Source organism: Neophocaena asiaeorientalis, unplaced genomic scaffold, assembly GCF_003031525.2.
Source record: "Neophocaena asiaeorientalis asiaeorientalis breed wild unplaced genomic scaffold, Neophocaena_asiaeorientalis_V1.1 scaffold43, whole genome shotgun sequence".
NCBI lineage: Eukaryota > Metazoa > Chordata > Mammalia > Artiodactyla > Phocoenidae > Neophocaena > Neophocaena asiaeorientalis.
Genome location: NW_020173674.1, coordinates 1,704,560 through 1,717,870, shown reverse-complemented (window position 1 = coordinate 1,717,870; position 13,311 = coordinate 1,704,560). Strand labels below are relative to the sequence as shown.

Below are 13,311 nucleotides of genomic sequence, written 5' to 3'. Positions count from 1 at the left end.
CCGGACCGAGAGGGGGGGCGGGGGGGGTGCCCTGGGCCTGGGGAGGGGCAGCGCGCTCTGGCCCCGTCTGCAGTGACCCTGCAGGCTGGCGCACCACAGGGAGGGCTCCTCCTGCCTGGCTCTGCCCCTGAGGCTGCCTGGCCTTTCCAGAGAGGGACCTGCCGGAGCCCCTGGACCAGAAGATGGTCACCTGGGAGGCGGTGCAGAAGAACTTCCTGAGCGAGCTGGAGAGGCGGAGGAAGGACAGCGGGGAGGAGCTGCCGCGGAAGACAGCCCACAGGTGTGGGACCCGCCCGGCCCGCCCCACCCACCTGGGTGGGCGTGGCAGGCGGCCTGGGGTGCTGAGCCCACGGGGCGGCTTACAGGGGCAAGGGCCCAGCCTGGAGCGCTGGCCGCCTCCCCTGCAGGGTGCTGGTAAGTAGAGGCGCCGGCGGAGCTGGCCAGGGGCCGGATCTCACGCCATGGGACTGGGGGCTGTGAGGTCTTTACCAGGATCACTGTTGGGCGTCAGGCTGCCTTACAGCTGGCGTGGGCTCTCACATCACAGGGTCTGAGCTGGGGAAACGGGCTGAGAGGGGCAGGGATGTGGCCCGGTCCAGCACACGGCCTCCCTCCCGACCCTGGACAGAGCTATGCTGGTGCCTTGCCTGCCCTGCACTTGGGGGATGGGGCCAATACTCATGGTGTTCTCTGCTCTGGGGTCCCCAGCCCTCCCTCAGACCCACGTGCCTGGTCCTGCCTGCGGGTGGGGGGTGGGGACAGCCCCGCCCACCACTGCTGGACAGAACCCCGCCCCAGCCCCGTGCCTGCAGGGAGGGTGCAGCAGAGGTCTGCACCCGCCCGAAGGGCCAGAGCACCCTGAACTCAGGCGCCCACAGAGGCTCAGTGACCCCCAAACCCACCCAAAGGGCCTGGGCCACAGGATGGGGGAGGATGGGAAGGTTTCCCAATCTGGGAGCCCGCCCCGCCCCGCGCTCAGTCCTGCGGCCTGCGGCCTGCCTGCTCCTATCCCAGGGTGGACTTCGTAGCCAAGTACCTCGGGGGCCTGAGAGAGCAGGAGAAGCGGGTCGAGCGTCTGGAGTCTCAGGTAGGCAGGCACACCAGGGCGCCCTTCTCTCCCGGGGCAGGGGCCTGGCCGCGGGGCTCAGCAGTCAGGGCAGGGGCAGGGCAGGGAGGGCCTGGGGCTTCGTACTTGTACCCACCCTCCCCTGAGGGGGAGACCCTGCAACTCTCCCCAGGGGGGTCCTGCATTTAAGACCCCTCACCGTCTACTCGCCACATCACGGTGCCGGAGGGCCTGCTCCCCCACCCCCCGCCTCCTCCGAGAGGCAGCCACCAGAGGACGGTCACAGAGCAGTGCGGGCGCCGGTGGGCAGGGGAGGCGGGCACGGCGTGGCCCGGGAGCTCCCAGCATGCCTCCCTTCTGCAGGTCGACTACTGCTTGGCACTCCTCTCCTCCATGGCCGACATGCTGGCCCGCAGGAACAGCTACTGGAGTAGGTGTGGCTGTCCCCACACGTCCTGGGTGGGTGGGAGCAACCCACCGCCAGCCCGCTGACCTGGGCCTCCGCTTCCCACCTGTCCTGGGAGGGGCCCGGCCTACGTCTCTGATGGCCTTTGGCTGACCACAGTCTTCAGGGTGGGTAGGGGCCCTCTGATGAAGCCCACCGACCCAGCCAGGGTGTGAGGGCATGGCCACCCAGACTTCCGAGCCTCTGCCTGGCCCCACTGGGCTGCTGCCCACACCCCCCGCCGGCCAGGGCCACCTCTCCCTCCCCAGGCTGCCCCACTGGGCGCCCAGCAGCTGAGGAGGGGCCTCCCTTCCCCCACCAGACTCCCGAACTTCAGTGGTGGGAACCCACAGGCCTCTGCTGACCACGGAGGGGGCCTGGGCAGCAGGGAACACCCAGAGGCCGGCCGGCTGCCCTCGAACACCTGAGCCACTTGGACCATCTGCATGCAGGGCCCACCTCTCCCAGAGCCCCAGGCCCCATGGGTGCGCCGGCCTGCCCCCACCTCCAGTGGAGCCCGCCAGCAGGATGTGGCTCAGGGCTTTGCCAAAAGGAACGACTCGCTGCCCTGCCCGGCACCTCCCCTGGATGTCCTGGGCCTGGGGTGCAGCGGTGTGTCGTGGGCACCCCGACAGGCAGAGCCCTCAGGACCCCGACCAGAACCAACCAGCCAGACACTTGTTGAGCGCCCTGTGCGGGGCACCTCCCGTTAGGTGGGCAGCTAGCTGCCTTGGAGTCCGGGCCCAACCTGTGTCACCCACCAAGAGACTGGTCTTTTTCTGAAACGCTTGCACTTGGAATTTCTGTCCTTTAAGACCCAAGACTGTGTCTGTGGGCGGCCACCGCACGTCCCCGACAGCTCGCACAGTGAGTGCCGGGCTGTCCAGCCTGGGCAGCGGCTGCGGGTCACCTCCCCAAGAGGACCCGCCCCCAAAGCTGCTTTATCTTAAATGGAGCCTGGAAAGTACACCCACACCTTGGGCTGCAGCCCCACATGAGAGTGGACCCTGGGGGGCGTCTGGGAGGTGTCAGGCGGTCAGTAAAGCACTGCAGGGGGAGAGGGACTTCCTGCCCTGCAGGGATGGGGTCTGGGCCCCTGAGCTTGCCCCAGCTGCGTGGCCAGCCAGGCCAGTCTCTCCTTCCCTTAGGGACCTGGAGCCCTGGGGTAGGGGCAGCAGGGGCAGGGCCAGGCCCGGGGCTCAGCAGCACGATGGGCTGGCCAACCCCAAGAGCGGTCACAGGAAAGCCACGCCCACTCCCGGCTACCTCCCCAGCACCCTCTGGGGACCCTCCTCATCGCCCTGCACAGCAGCTCAGCAGTGCTGGCGACACCGTCCCGGGCACCGGTCGTCGTCACACAGCCTGAGTAGGACAGAGTCAAGGGTGAGCTTGGCCAGGGCTGGAGACGGTGCCCGCTCAGCTGGTTGCTTCCTGGGGTCTACAGGCACATGCTGGAAGCAGGGGCTGCACACCAACGGCTGTGAGCCCGCCTCCGGACGGGTCTGGGGTCTCCACCTCTTGCTCTGGACTGAGGAGGGGGTCACCTCAGCTAGGCTGGGAAGACGTGCCACCGAGGAACACAGGCTTGACGTAGAAACCATCAGAGCCGCTGACGCCAAGCTGGGAGGCTCCCATCTGGGGACGGCGATGGGGTGTCTGGAGAGAAGAGAGGGCCCTGGCCACAGTCCCGGGCGGAGGGGGGCTGACAGAGAGACACGGAGACTCAGGAACACCCAGAGCCTTTACTGTCCCCCGGGGCACGGGGTGAGTCAGGGTTTCCGCCAACCCCTGGCCCACACCCTCAGCAAGGTCTCTGCCCTGGCCGCTGGTGCCACCGACAGGCAGCCCGCTGGCTCCCTTCCCTGGGGTTGGGCCCCGGGCCTGCTCCGCCCCTGAAGCCACCCCGGGGGGACAGTGGTGGCTGTCCCTCCAGCTCAGCCAGGGCAGGCAGGCGGCCAGGCGGTCTCCCCGCTCAGACCTCCGCGCCTGGGGCCTCGGGGCTGCCCTTGCTCCGGAAGTGGTCCCTGCTCCGCTTCCTGCTGCTGTGGAAGCCCACCGTCTCCCCTGGCAGGGCGCTGGCCCCAGGCCCCGCGAGGGCCTCCCCCTCGGGTGCACCCACCTCCTGCAGGTGCCCCCGGGGTCTGCTCCACTCCTCGGCCTCCGGGCTCCCGGGCCTGGCCAGGTGGGCCAGCTCCACGGGGCCCTCGCCCCCCGCCGCCCCCGGGATCCCGCGGGGGCTCCCACCCGGCTCCCCTGCCTTCCTCGGGACCCTCCTCTTCTCAAGCCGGGCCTCGCCGGTTCGGACCGGTTTGGAGAAGATGAGCCGGCCCTCCCCACAGCTAGAGGGGTCCTGGTTGAAGGAGGGCACGTAGCCACTGGGGGCGGCCAGGCTCTGGGGGCCCAGGAAGGCCAGGGCGGCGGCCCGGTTGCTTTGTTTGCTGGCCTCAGGAACACCCTCCAGGCTGTACTTGGTCCAGCGCTCGGGGTGGGCCATGTAGTCAGGAACGGGGGGCACCCTCAGGGGAGCGGGATTCTGAGTGGCCCTGCTCGGGACCCCGGCTGGAGGCCGGCTGGAGAGTGGCAGCGGCTGCCGGAAGCCCCCACTGTCCCCAGGGCTGGCTGGGGCCGCAGAGGGCGGAGCCCGCCTGGCTGCCCGCTCCAGGCCGCCGAAGATGTCGTGGCTGCGCTGGGAGAAGGTGGGGCTCGTGCCTCTCAGGTGGAAGGGCTGCACCGCCGCTGTGGCGAAGCTCCTTGGGGGCGAGGGGGGCTCATCGGGGCCCGAATCCCCTGGGGCCTCCCCGGGCAGCCCCCCTGGAGACAGAGCTTCCACTTCAGCATCATCGAGCAGGCTGAGGTCGGAGTCCGAGTCGCTGAGGCAGACGGGGTCGGGAGACAGAGCGGCACCCCCGGAGCCAACGGAGTGCTGGCCGTCCCCTGCCTCAGCCATGCGTCCCCCAGCCACGCCACACCTGCACCAAAGCAGCCCAGGGAGTCGGTCACTGGAGACAACACAAGCTCAGAACAAGTCCCTCCTGCAGACCCACCACCCCGGGGAAGGGTCAGCAGCAAGAGCTGTGTCCAAGGAGGAACGGCCAGGTCCCCCGCCCCGAAAGCCCTCCTCTTACCTCCCTGGCTGCTGGGCGCCTGTGCTGGACGGCTGGTGGGCCGAGCGCTGGAGAAGGTCCTTGGTCGCAACGGCCCCCGCCAGGCACGGCTCTGCTCAGTGGCTCAGTGGCTGGCTGAGAGCAGGAAGGGAGAGGCAGCCCTCAGACCAGACGGCAGACGTGCTGGAGTGGAGCCACCACCCCGGGAGTGGGCCTGGGTTTACAAGAGCCCCTGACACAGCCGAGCCCAGGAGCTGGTCCTTCTGACGTGTCACCTCATTCAATCCTTTCCAGCCAGTCTGACTAAAGCCACTAGGAGGTCTGCTGCAGGGGGGGCGGGGGCGGGGGTTCTGGTAGTAAGCAGCCAGCCAGGGCTTGAACCCAGGGCCGAGAGCGACCTCTGCTCTGCACTCCCTCTCTCAGCCAAGCTCGCTGCGCGGCAGGCGGCGGGGACTCCACAAAGGCCGGGGCGCCTGCCTCCTCCGTGGGGAGGACGTGTGCTCCTGACCGCTGTGAGACGCCCTGGAGCTCCAGAGGAGTCTGCAGACACGTGCTTGGCATCTGCGGGTCAAGCGCTCAGGAAGCCGGAGCGGCCTTGCTCCACAGAGGCCAGCCCCACAGCTCCTGGGGCATTTGTCCTATGCTCCTCCGCACATCCCTCACTTTCCCAGCTGAGCAGAGAAGTGCTGCCAACACCTGGTTAGTGTTCCACTGTCACCGGGCACCCTGAAGCTTGTTTCCAGGCTCAGAGGGCAGCCCAGTCTCACGCTCCGCACAGCCATCGTCCACCAACTCCCTCTTCCCACCAAGCCTCCCTGGCCCAGGGTGACCCCTTGCTCGTGCACCCACCGAGGACCAAGCCAGGCAGACCAGGAGTGTCTCCGAGTGCCCGGCACCAGGTCAGACACAGGCAAGATCTCCATTCCTCTGGGCCTCGCGTGACTCCCAAAATGAAGGCACAACTCCAGGAAAGGGGACACGAAGTAAACGCCAATGGTGTCTGTTTCAGAGCTGGCAGGACCGGAGCGGGGAAAGATTTGCCCGTCATACAGTCCGTTGCAGGCAAAGCTGGAGTTCAAACCGGACTCCGGCTTCCTAAATTTGCAACCCCGTCCCCTGGAATCGCGGGAACGCCCGTGGTGAGTGGGACACGCCGTGGGGAGACGGGGATCGCGCCCCAAGACAGGGAATGCGAGGTCTGCATCTCTGAGTTCTCTGAGAACTTCCCGAGCTCAGCGCAGGGCAGAAATGAGTACAGGCTGAGGGCCTGGGGGGCTCGGAAGCGGGGTTTTCTCAGGGCCGGAATCCGGGCAGGCCAGATCCCAGAGAACACTGGCTTCTTTGCTGGTTGTCTCGCTCCCCTGGGAGGCGGACCCTTGACTTTCTCCACTCCACGCGCCCAGGGCCTCGGCCCGTGCCCAACAGGTTCTCCGTGTCGGGAGCATAAGTTCTGGGGCCAACTCGGGTGGATGGGCCAAGGGTCCGGGCCTCACGAGGGCCTCCCTGCTCGGCGCAGCAAACTGCGGACAGCAGCCTCCCGCAACCCGACCGCCCAGCAGCGCCGTCCTCCCCACCACAAACCTACCGGCTCACCGCGGCCTGGCTGCCTCCATCTTTGCGCCGCGCTCGGCCCTCTGGGAAACTGAGTCCTCTGCCGGCTGAGGGCCGCGGCTTCCGCGCCTGAAGAACTACATTTCCCACAAGTTACTGGGCCGCTACTCCCGAGGCCTGTCGGGAGTGTGGTCTCTGCGCATTCGCTGTCTTCCCTCCCGGAAACGGCGCTCTCTCGCGAAGAGACCGGAATTGACTAAGGCCAGGAGGGAGGCTGGGAGGCCGAACTACGACTCCCAGAATGCTCGAGGGCTAACGGCCAGCGCCGCGTTCCCGGGGCCGCAGCGCCGCTTGCCGGAAGCCGCGAGGACCGGAAGTGCATCGACGCGTGCGGCGCTGTTCCCGGGCACTTCCGGTCCTGGCCTAGAGCGGCCGGCCACGCCCTCGTGGGTCCGGGGAGCCGGGCAGCGGGGCGTGCCTCAGGTTGCGCGCTCGTGCCAACCTCCCGACTGCCCGGGCCCGCCGTGCGGCAGCTCTCCTGGGGGAGGCGCCCCTACCTATTCCTGCCGATGGTCGATGGCCTGGCTGGTTATTTCTGCCCGGAAGCGCAGGGCAGAGCCCAGTCTCCCCTGGACGGGCCGCACGTACCTCGGCCCGGGGCCCAGGCGGCCGGCGCCCTTTCCCTGCTGGCGCCTCGCCTGCTGGACGGCCAGAGCGCGCTCCCTCGCCCCGGGCTGCAGCCCTGGAATCCAGGGTTCAGGCCATGCTGCGGCCTAGCCCAGGGACCCAGAGAGGAAACAGGGCCCGTTCTGATCATCCCTAAGGCCACCCCCATGCAGGGCCTCACCAGGAACGCGGAGTCCGGGCCACCGCAGGCAGCTAGTTCACACCGCAGCTAGCAGGGGTGACACCCAGGCCTCGGCCAGGATGTTCCCAGGGCTTCGCAGCACAGGGAGAAGTAAAAAGGAGCGGGTTCCTTGGGCCATCCAGTTTTCCCAACCCACCAGCACCCCCCTGGACTGTGGAAGGGCAGGCCCGCTGAGGCCCTGTGACCCCCCAATGCAGGGCTGGGGTTAGTTTCCAAAATCAGGCCCCCAAGGAGGCCCCAGGGAGCCCTTGACGTATGAATCCCAGCCAGGGACTTGTCTCAAGAGGTCAAGTTAATGTACGTGCAGGGGGGTACCTGCATGCAGCTAATGGTGACATCACCCAGCATTCCCGCTGGGGGCAGCAGCCTACCCAAGAGATGACTGGGCCTCAGTCCACGGTGGTGGGCCAGGTAGGCTCCCCCAGGTAGTGGCTGAGGCCTTGCCCTCCAGCCCCTGCAAGATGTGGGCACCCAGCCCCATGACGGGACGTCTGCAAGCAACTAGGTGGTCAGAGAAGAGCCCCTCAGACCCTTGGGAGGGAGCAGTGTGTCCATGCTCCTGAGCTGGCCCTCAGGAGGGCAGGGAGTCTTGCAGGGGCCCCACATCCTGTACCACATTCTTGGGCCGCCTGCCTGCCCCGCACAGACCCTGCTGGGCAGTGGTGCACAAGGAATGGGGGTGGAGGCGGCTCCAGGTGGCACAAGGCCCAACAAAGGGGCACCCCCTCCGCGGAGTCCTTCTGGGCGCCCCACAGACACCCACCAACAGGGTCGGCAGCACAGCCTGGGCCCAGCAAGGTCCAAAGAGCTGAGCACCGCCTGCGCCAGGCTCCTCGGGCTGCCCCTGGGTCTCAGACACCATGGGCACAGGAAGGGGCCGGACATCGTGGTAGCATGCCTGATTTTTCCTTCTTTATTGAATGACTTTCAAGATGTAATTACAATCGAAGGTGACGCGTTAGAAAGGAGAGGTGCGTTGAAGGCATAAGGCTGCTCGTGGACCCGGCTCTAGAGACAGGTGACCGGAAAGGAACAAGGATTAAAAAAGGCTGAGCGTGTGCCACCCGTGGGGACGGGTGGGTAGGAGGGTGCAGCTTGGCCGGACGGCCCTTCGTGGCCCCGAGGAGAGGCCCGGCTGAGCAAGCAGAACCCCCGAGCAGCCCCAAAAGCAGAGGGGGCCCCTGCCCTGCAGTCCCCAAGGCCACTCACATGCCACCTACAGGTGACATCAGCCCCGAAAGCAACAGGGAACTTCAGGACAAGAACAAAACCTCAAAAGTAAAAAGGCTGATAAGTGTAGCAGTGATACCAGGAGGTTATATACACAGGTGGTGACGGCCCCTTCTCAGAAGTGTCCGGGTCGCTCTGGGGGCCCTGCAGGGGTCCCAGCGGCCCTCCCTGCGGCCTCGGCCTCAGTACACCGAGCTGCTCCGGATGCCACAGCAAAGCACCATGCTCAGGATCATCTCGAAGATCTGCGGAGAAGGGGGTGGGGCGGGCAGGTGGGTCAGCGGCCGGAGACCCGCGGGGGGACCCTGAGCAGATGCCCGGCCCGCCCCACTCACCATGATCACAGCCACCACGATGGCGGCGATGCCGATGAGGTACAGCTTCCCCGAGAAGAGCTCGTCGATCTTCCCGTGGCAGTCCTCCTGCGAGGGTGGCCAGACAGCGTTCAGAGGTGCCCGTCCTCAGCCCCCGGCGAGGCCGTGGCCCAGGGTCATTGCAGAAGGAGCACAGAGGGGCACAGCCCTGCCCCCCAGCACCCCTCAGCAGAGGTGTGAACAGGGCCTAGTCTGTGCCAGGTTTTACCTCACATCCGTTTTAAACAAACACGGAAATGGCGAGTGTGCCGTGTGCGCCCTCTTGCACTCAAGAGATTGGGAAGCACCGCCGCGACGGGGCTGACCCGGGAGGTCAGGGCGCCTCCATGCCAGGTTCAGAGGGCTCCCCCATCGGGAACCTGGGCCAGAGACTCGCCTCCCCGTGGGCCGGCCGGCAGCAAAAATTTGGCCTCGGCCCCCAGGCAGAGCAGCCCCAACTCCAGCCACAGCGCTGCCCAGTATGGCCGTGTCCTTGCCCTTGCCAGCGGGAGCCCCGAGAGGGCCAGCCACCGCCCAGGACCCACCAGGGGTGGCAGCCAAATGGGGGAGCAGGCAGGCCCCGCCCCACCCTGGGAGGCCCCACCCATCACCACACACCTTTAGCAAGTTACTGATGACGTTGCCACTTGAGGGACACAGGCTGTTCTTGAACACAGAGGTGGTCACTGTGGTCAGCGCGTTGGAGCCACAGCAGTTAAGCTGCAGAGATGGAGGGCGCCCGCCTTCAGCCCTGGACACGTGGCCCCAGGAGCTGCGCCGGCCAGGCGTGGGGGCGGGGAGCTGGGCGGGTTCCCTCCAGGGGGAGAACGGAGCCCAGGGGGCCCACTCTGCCCCCTCCTCCCACTTAGCTGTACTGCGCAGAGACCCCTGCACCCCATCTTCCTTGGCTCATCTAGTTCCCACCGGGGACCCCCAGGTCCCTCAGAATCCCCCCAGGTTCCAATGCCCCTCCCGCTCCTGGCTGAGGTCTCACTGAGAGGACAAAATAGAGGATCACCAGGCAGGTGAAGAACTGAAAAGGGGAGGGGACGGCGGAGAGGGCAGGTCAGAGCTGGCCAGAGAGGGCCCGGGCCTTCCTGAGGCCCCAGTGACCGGCCGGCATGCACGGGGTGGCCGGTGGTATCCACCCACCCAGGACCCGACGGGATGAGAGGCGTGGGGCCGAGAAGCAGAATCTAGGACTCGGCCCGGCAGCGAGATGCCAATGTTCTCATCATCCCCGAGGGACCAGGCTCCACAGGATGGGGTGGGTGTGGGAGGGGAGGACATGGTCGGTTCTGGGTGGGTCGGAAAGGGCAGGGAGGCAAAGCCCACGGGAAGGGTGTCGCCGTGGTGTGCCTGGGCTCGCCCACCGGAGACACAGGCACAGCCTCCTGCAGCCCACGTCTCCCAGACGCCAGGCCCTGGGCAGCACAGCCAGGCCTCCACTTCCCTTCGGTGGGTGACATGCCTAGGGGCACCTGAGGCTGGCTCTGGGACTGGGACTCACTCACTATTATATCTGGCTTTTTTTAAGGAAGAAAAAGAAAAAGCAACTTTGGAACTCTGTAGGAACTAGACAAAGAACTAGACGTAACGGCAGTCCACCTCGGAGGGATTTGAGAACCGATTGGGGAAACCGAAGAGCTGGCATTCTGGGGGAGGTCCGCAGGGTTAGACTGGCCGGGGGGGCACCAGGCTCCACGTCGGGGACTGAAGGCGTTCTGTCTCCACCGGAGCTCCCGGTTCTGCCCCTGGCCGGCCCCGCAGCCCTCACCCTCAGCCTGGCCCCGGCCCAGGGCCTTACCGTCCCCAGCAAGCACTGGGACTCCTGGATGGCTCCGTAGCAGCCCAGGAACCCAACAAACATCATCACAGCACCCACGGCAATGAGGATGTAGATGCCTGCAGGGGAGAGACGGCTGCCTTCAGTGCCCTGACACCCCAAAGAGGCAGGACAGATGCCCCTGGAAGCCCCCCTCCCCGGCTGCGTACACACACCCCACTGCCCAGGCCTCTGGAGGGGCCACGAGGCGCCGACGCCTGCCCTGCTGGGAAGACAGCAGATGCCCGGAGGCTTGGAGAGGAGCTGCAAGGGCTTGGCAGCCCGGCGGGGCCGTGTGGGCCCCTCTCTAGGCCTCAGTTTCCTCCTCTGTGACGTGGGTGGAGACCGGCGTTGCCGAGGCCAGGACCGAACGGCCCGTGGTTAGTGTTCAGAGAACTCAGTGCGACGCCACAACCCAGACCCTCTCTGGTTCCCGCAGTCTCCGGGATTTGGGGGCACCGTGGAGGACCACCCCCGTCTTGGCGCAGAGGACCCAGCGACTGGCCCGTGGGGTGGGGTGGAGGTGAGCCCAGGGGTCTGGCGAGTCCACTTCACTTGTGCCTTCTCAGACGGGGGCTCGAGTCCGGCTGCTCTGCTCAGAGGAGGGGGCTTTCCCCGGCTTCTGAGGCCCTGACCCCGGGGGCTGGAGCCTGCTGGACGCAGTGGCCTGGCGGCTGGGATAGCTCAAGGATGGCACACGGGGTCAGTCTGCCCCCCTGGCCTGCCCAGCACCCACTGCTGGTCATGCGGCCCTTCTCTGCATCCACAGTTCACCCAGGCGGGGCCCGTGCCCCTTGAAACGCGGACCACGTCTCTCCAAGGACCTCCCACAACCCTAGTCCTACCAGCAGACCTGGGCCCACCCCCCAGTCTCCATGGTTATGCGGCAGGCAGGCAGCCCAAGCCCCCTCCACAGTGCTAGGACAATGGGTCCCAGGGCTCCGGTGCCAAGGGCCTGTCGCCCCTGCCTGGCCAGGCTTTGGAGAAGGAGCCTGGGGGCCAGGACCCACTGCTGGGCTCAGAAAACGCCCGGGGCCTCCCCTCTGGACAGACGGAGCCTCCCGCCAGGCCTGCCCTCGGGGGCTCCTCACTCGGGCACAGCACCCTTGAGCCAAGTGTCCTCTGCTCAGGTCCTGAGACCCCCATCCCCACATCACTACCTGAGGTTCAGCGAGATGGCATAGGGCGCCAGGGAGGGGCACCTTGGCGTTCCGGGCTCTGGAGGGTCCTGCGAGAGGCTGGGAGACCCAGAGGCGGTACCTGACCCACCCACCACCCCCAGGCCCAGCCCCAAGCCCCCCACGGTGCCGGGTTTCCACCTAGAGCCCTCGGCCTGGTTCTGGCCAGTGAGGTCCGGGACGCCCCTGGGCCCTGCAGCATTGCCTGGGGTGCTAAGCCAGCCCAGCTCACCCTCCCCCGCTGCCTGGCACTGGACAGACAGCTCTTGTCAGGGCCCACGTCTGCTCCCCCAGCTCCCTGGCAGGCCCAGTCTGCATCAGAGCCAGCAAGAGGCTCCGGAAGGCCGGCCCTGGGTGGGCAGGAACTCTGTGGCCAGAGGGGCTCTGAGAGGCCCCCGCCCATGGGGACACAGCAGAAGGTCCAGGGGCTGGCACCCAGCCTGCTGGGTGGTCCCGCAGCTAACACTGCTTCCCCAGCAGCAGGCACTGCTTCCCCAAGGGCAGAATTCTCCAGAGCCAGGAGAAGCCAGGGTCAGGCCCCAGGTGATGTGCGGCCCCCAGTGAGTGGACCAGGGGGACACCTGCTCCAACGCCAGCCTTGCCCTCGATGAGCCTCTCCCGTGGGACCCCTTCCCCGCCAGAGCCTGAGCACAGCCCCGCCGCCTCCATTCTCCCGCCAAGGTCCCCCCAGACGTCTGCGCGCCGGCGGCCTGGACCGTGTCCCTAATCCAAGCCTGCAGCCCGTCGCCGCTCTTGCCCCATCCTGGCCTGAAGCAGGGGAGCTTTCAGCTCCTCTCCTGCCTCCTGGGCCAGACGCTGGGCTGACAGCAGGAGCTGCCCCAGCCACGAGGCTGGCGGCCCCGGACCCAGCAATTTGGGAGGGACCCCTTCCCAGACTGCTCGCCCTGGGGCCGGTTCAACTCTGCCACCAGCAGAGCCCACGCCCACTGCACCCAAGGTCCCAGAGAGGGGGACGGAGAGATGGCAGCAGCCCTTCCCACATTGGGACAAAAGGCCCGGCCACAGGTTGGTTCAGACCCCCGCGGGGGCTCTGAGAGGGAAAGGAGAGGCCTGGGAGGAGCCCCGCAGGAGAGAAACACCCCTCGAGGGCCCAGAGGACACTCCCACGTCCTCAGACGTGTGGGCCCCGTTGACTGCCTTGCTTCTGAGGGGGCCTGGTGCGTGTGCGGGGGCCCCGGGTCACGGACCCCTTGTGCCCTCTCGGGAGGCAGACTCACCCTCTGCTCCTGAGACTCAAACCTGTGAGGGGCCCCACAGCATGGGGGGAGCCCAGGAACCTGCGGAAGAGGGCTCGGGACCCTCCCCGGGATGGCTGGCCCCGGGAGCCCCGCCGCCAGAACCCCAGGCTCCGGTCTCTGCCCCACGTCCATGGCCCCTGGAACCCAGCCCTCCCAGCTATGGCCCAGAGGGCCACGGGCAGGGAGGGGGCAGGCACCCCCCACAGCCCCGGGGCGGGAGGTGAGTGTGTGGGCCACTCCCACCGAGGGTCAAGCATGTGACCCAGGATGGCTGCTGGCCCCTCAGGGCGCCCTGAGCCCTGAAGGTTCCCTGCCCTGCTGCTCGCCTGTGGGAGCGAGAGGGGCCGGCCCAGGAGCCAGTCCTTTAAAGGACAGAAGCATCTCAACAAACACTCCCACAGCTCCACAAGGGCCAGACCCCACCTTCCCTGG

General features: G+C 67.2%; 3 protein-coding genes across 4 annotated transcripts in view; 1 reads left to right on the top strand and 2 right to left on the bottom strand.

The window, feature by feature from the left end:
- Nucleotides 1–2,296, top strand: part of TRPM5 (transient receptor potential cation channel subfamily M member 5) — a 15,230-nt gene extending 12,934 nt beyond the window's left edge. The window contains 4 exon segments of the mRNA XM_024749214.1: nucleotides 151–280; nucleotides 1,015–1,087; nucleotides 1,430–1,502; nucleotides 1,834–2,296. Coding sequence (XP_024604982.1) covers nucleotides 151–280; nucleotides 1,015–1,087; nucleotides 1,430–1,502; nucleotides 1,834–2,294 — 737 coding nt within the window. The 3' untranslated portion in view covers nucleotides 2,295–2,296.
- A 938-nt stretch (nucleotides 2,297–3,234) lies between these two features.
- Nucleotides 3,235–6,408, bottom strand: TSSC4 (tumor suppressing subtransferable candidate 4). Of its 2 annotated transcripts, XM_024749496.1 has the most exons (4): nucleotides 6,201–6,408; nucleotides 5,465–5,626; nucleotides 4,637–4,750; nucleotides 3,235–4,480 (listed from the first exon to the last, which is right to left on the bottom strand). In XM_024749496.1, the coding sequence occupies exon 4, from the start codon at nucleotides 4,456–4,458 to the stop codon at nucleotides 3,484–3,486; it is 975 nt and encodes a 324-aa protein (XP_024605264.1). In that variant the 5' UTR covers nucleotides 4,459–4,480; nucleotides 4,637–4,750; nucleotides 5,465–5,626; nucleotides 6,201–6,408; the 3' UTR covers nucleotides 3,235–3,483. The 2 variants fall into 2 exon arrangements, with proteins under 2 accessions (XP_024605264.1, XP_024605265.1); XM_024749497.1 differs by lacking the exon at nucleotides 5,465–5,626.
- A 1,516-nt stretch (nucleotides 6,409–7,924) lies between these two features.
- The window catches only part of CD81 (CD81 molecule), a 13,196-nt gene continuing 7,809 nt past the window's right edge, over nucleotides 7,925–13,311 (bottom strand). The window contains exons 7-11 of the mRNA XM_024749213.1: nucleotides 10,425–10,522; nucleotides 9,612–9,650; nucleotides 9,236–9,526; nucleotides 8,600–8,686; nucleotides 7,925–8,509 (exon numbers count right to left, since the gene is read on the bottom strand). Coding sequence (XP_024604981.1) covers nucleotides 8,447–8,509; nucleotides 8,600–8,686; nucleotides 9,236–9,526; nucleotides 9,612–9,650; nucleotides 10,425–10,522 — 578 coding nt within the window. The 3' untranslated portion in view covers nucleotides 7,925–8,446. The remainder of the gene's footprint in view (nucleotides 8,510–8,599; nucleotides 8,687–9,235; nucleotides 9,527–9,611; nucleotides 9,651–10,424; nucleotides 10,523–13,311) is intronic.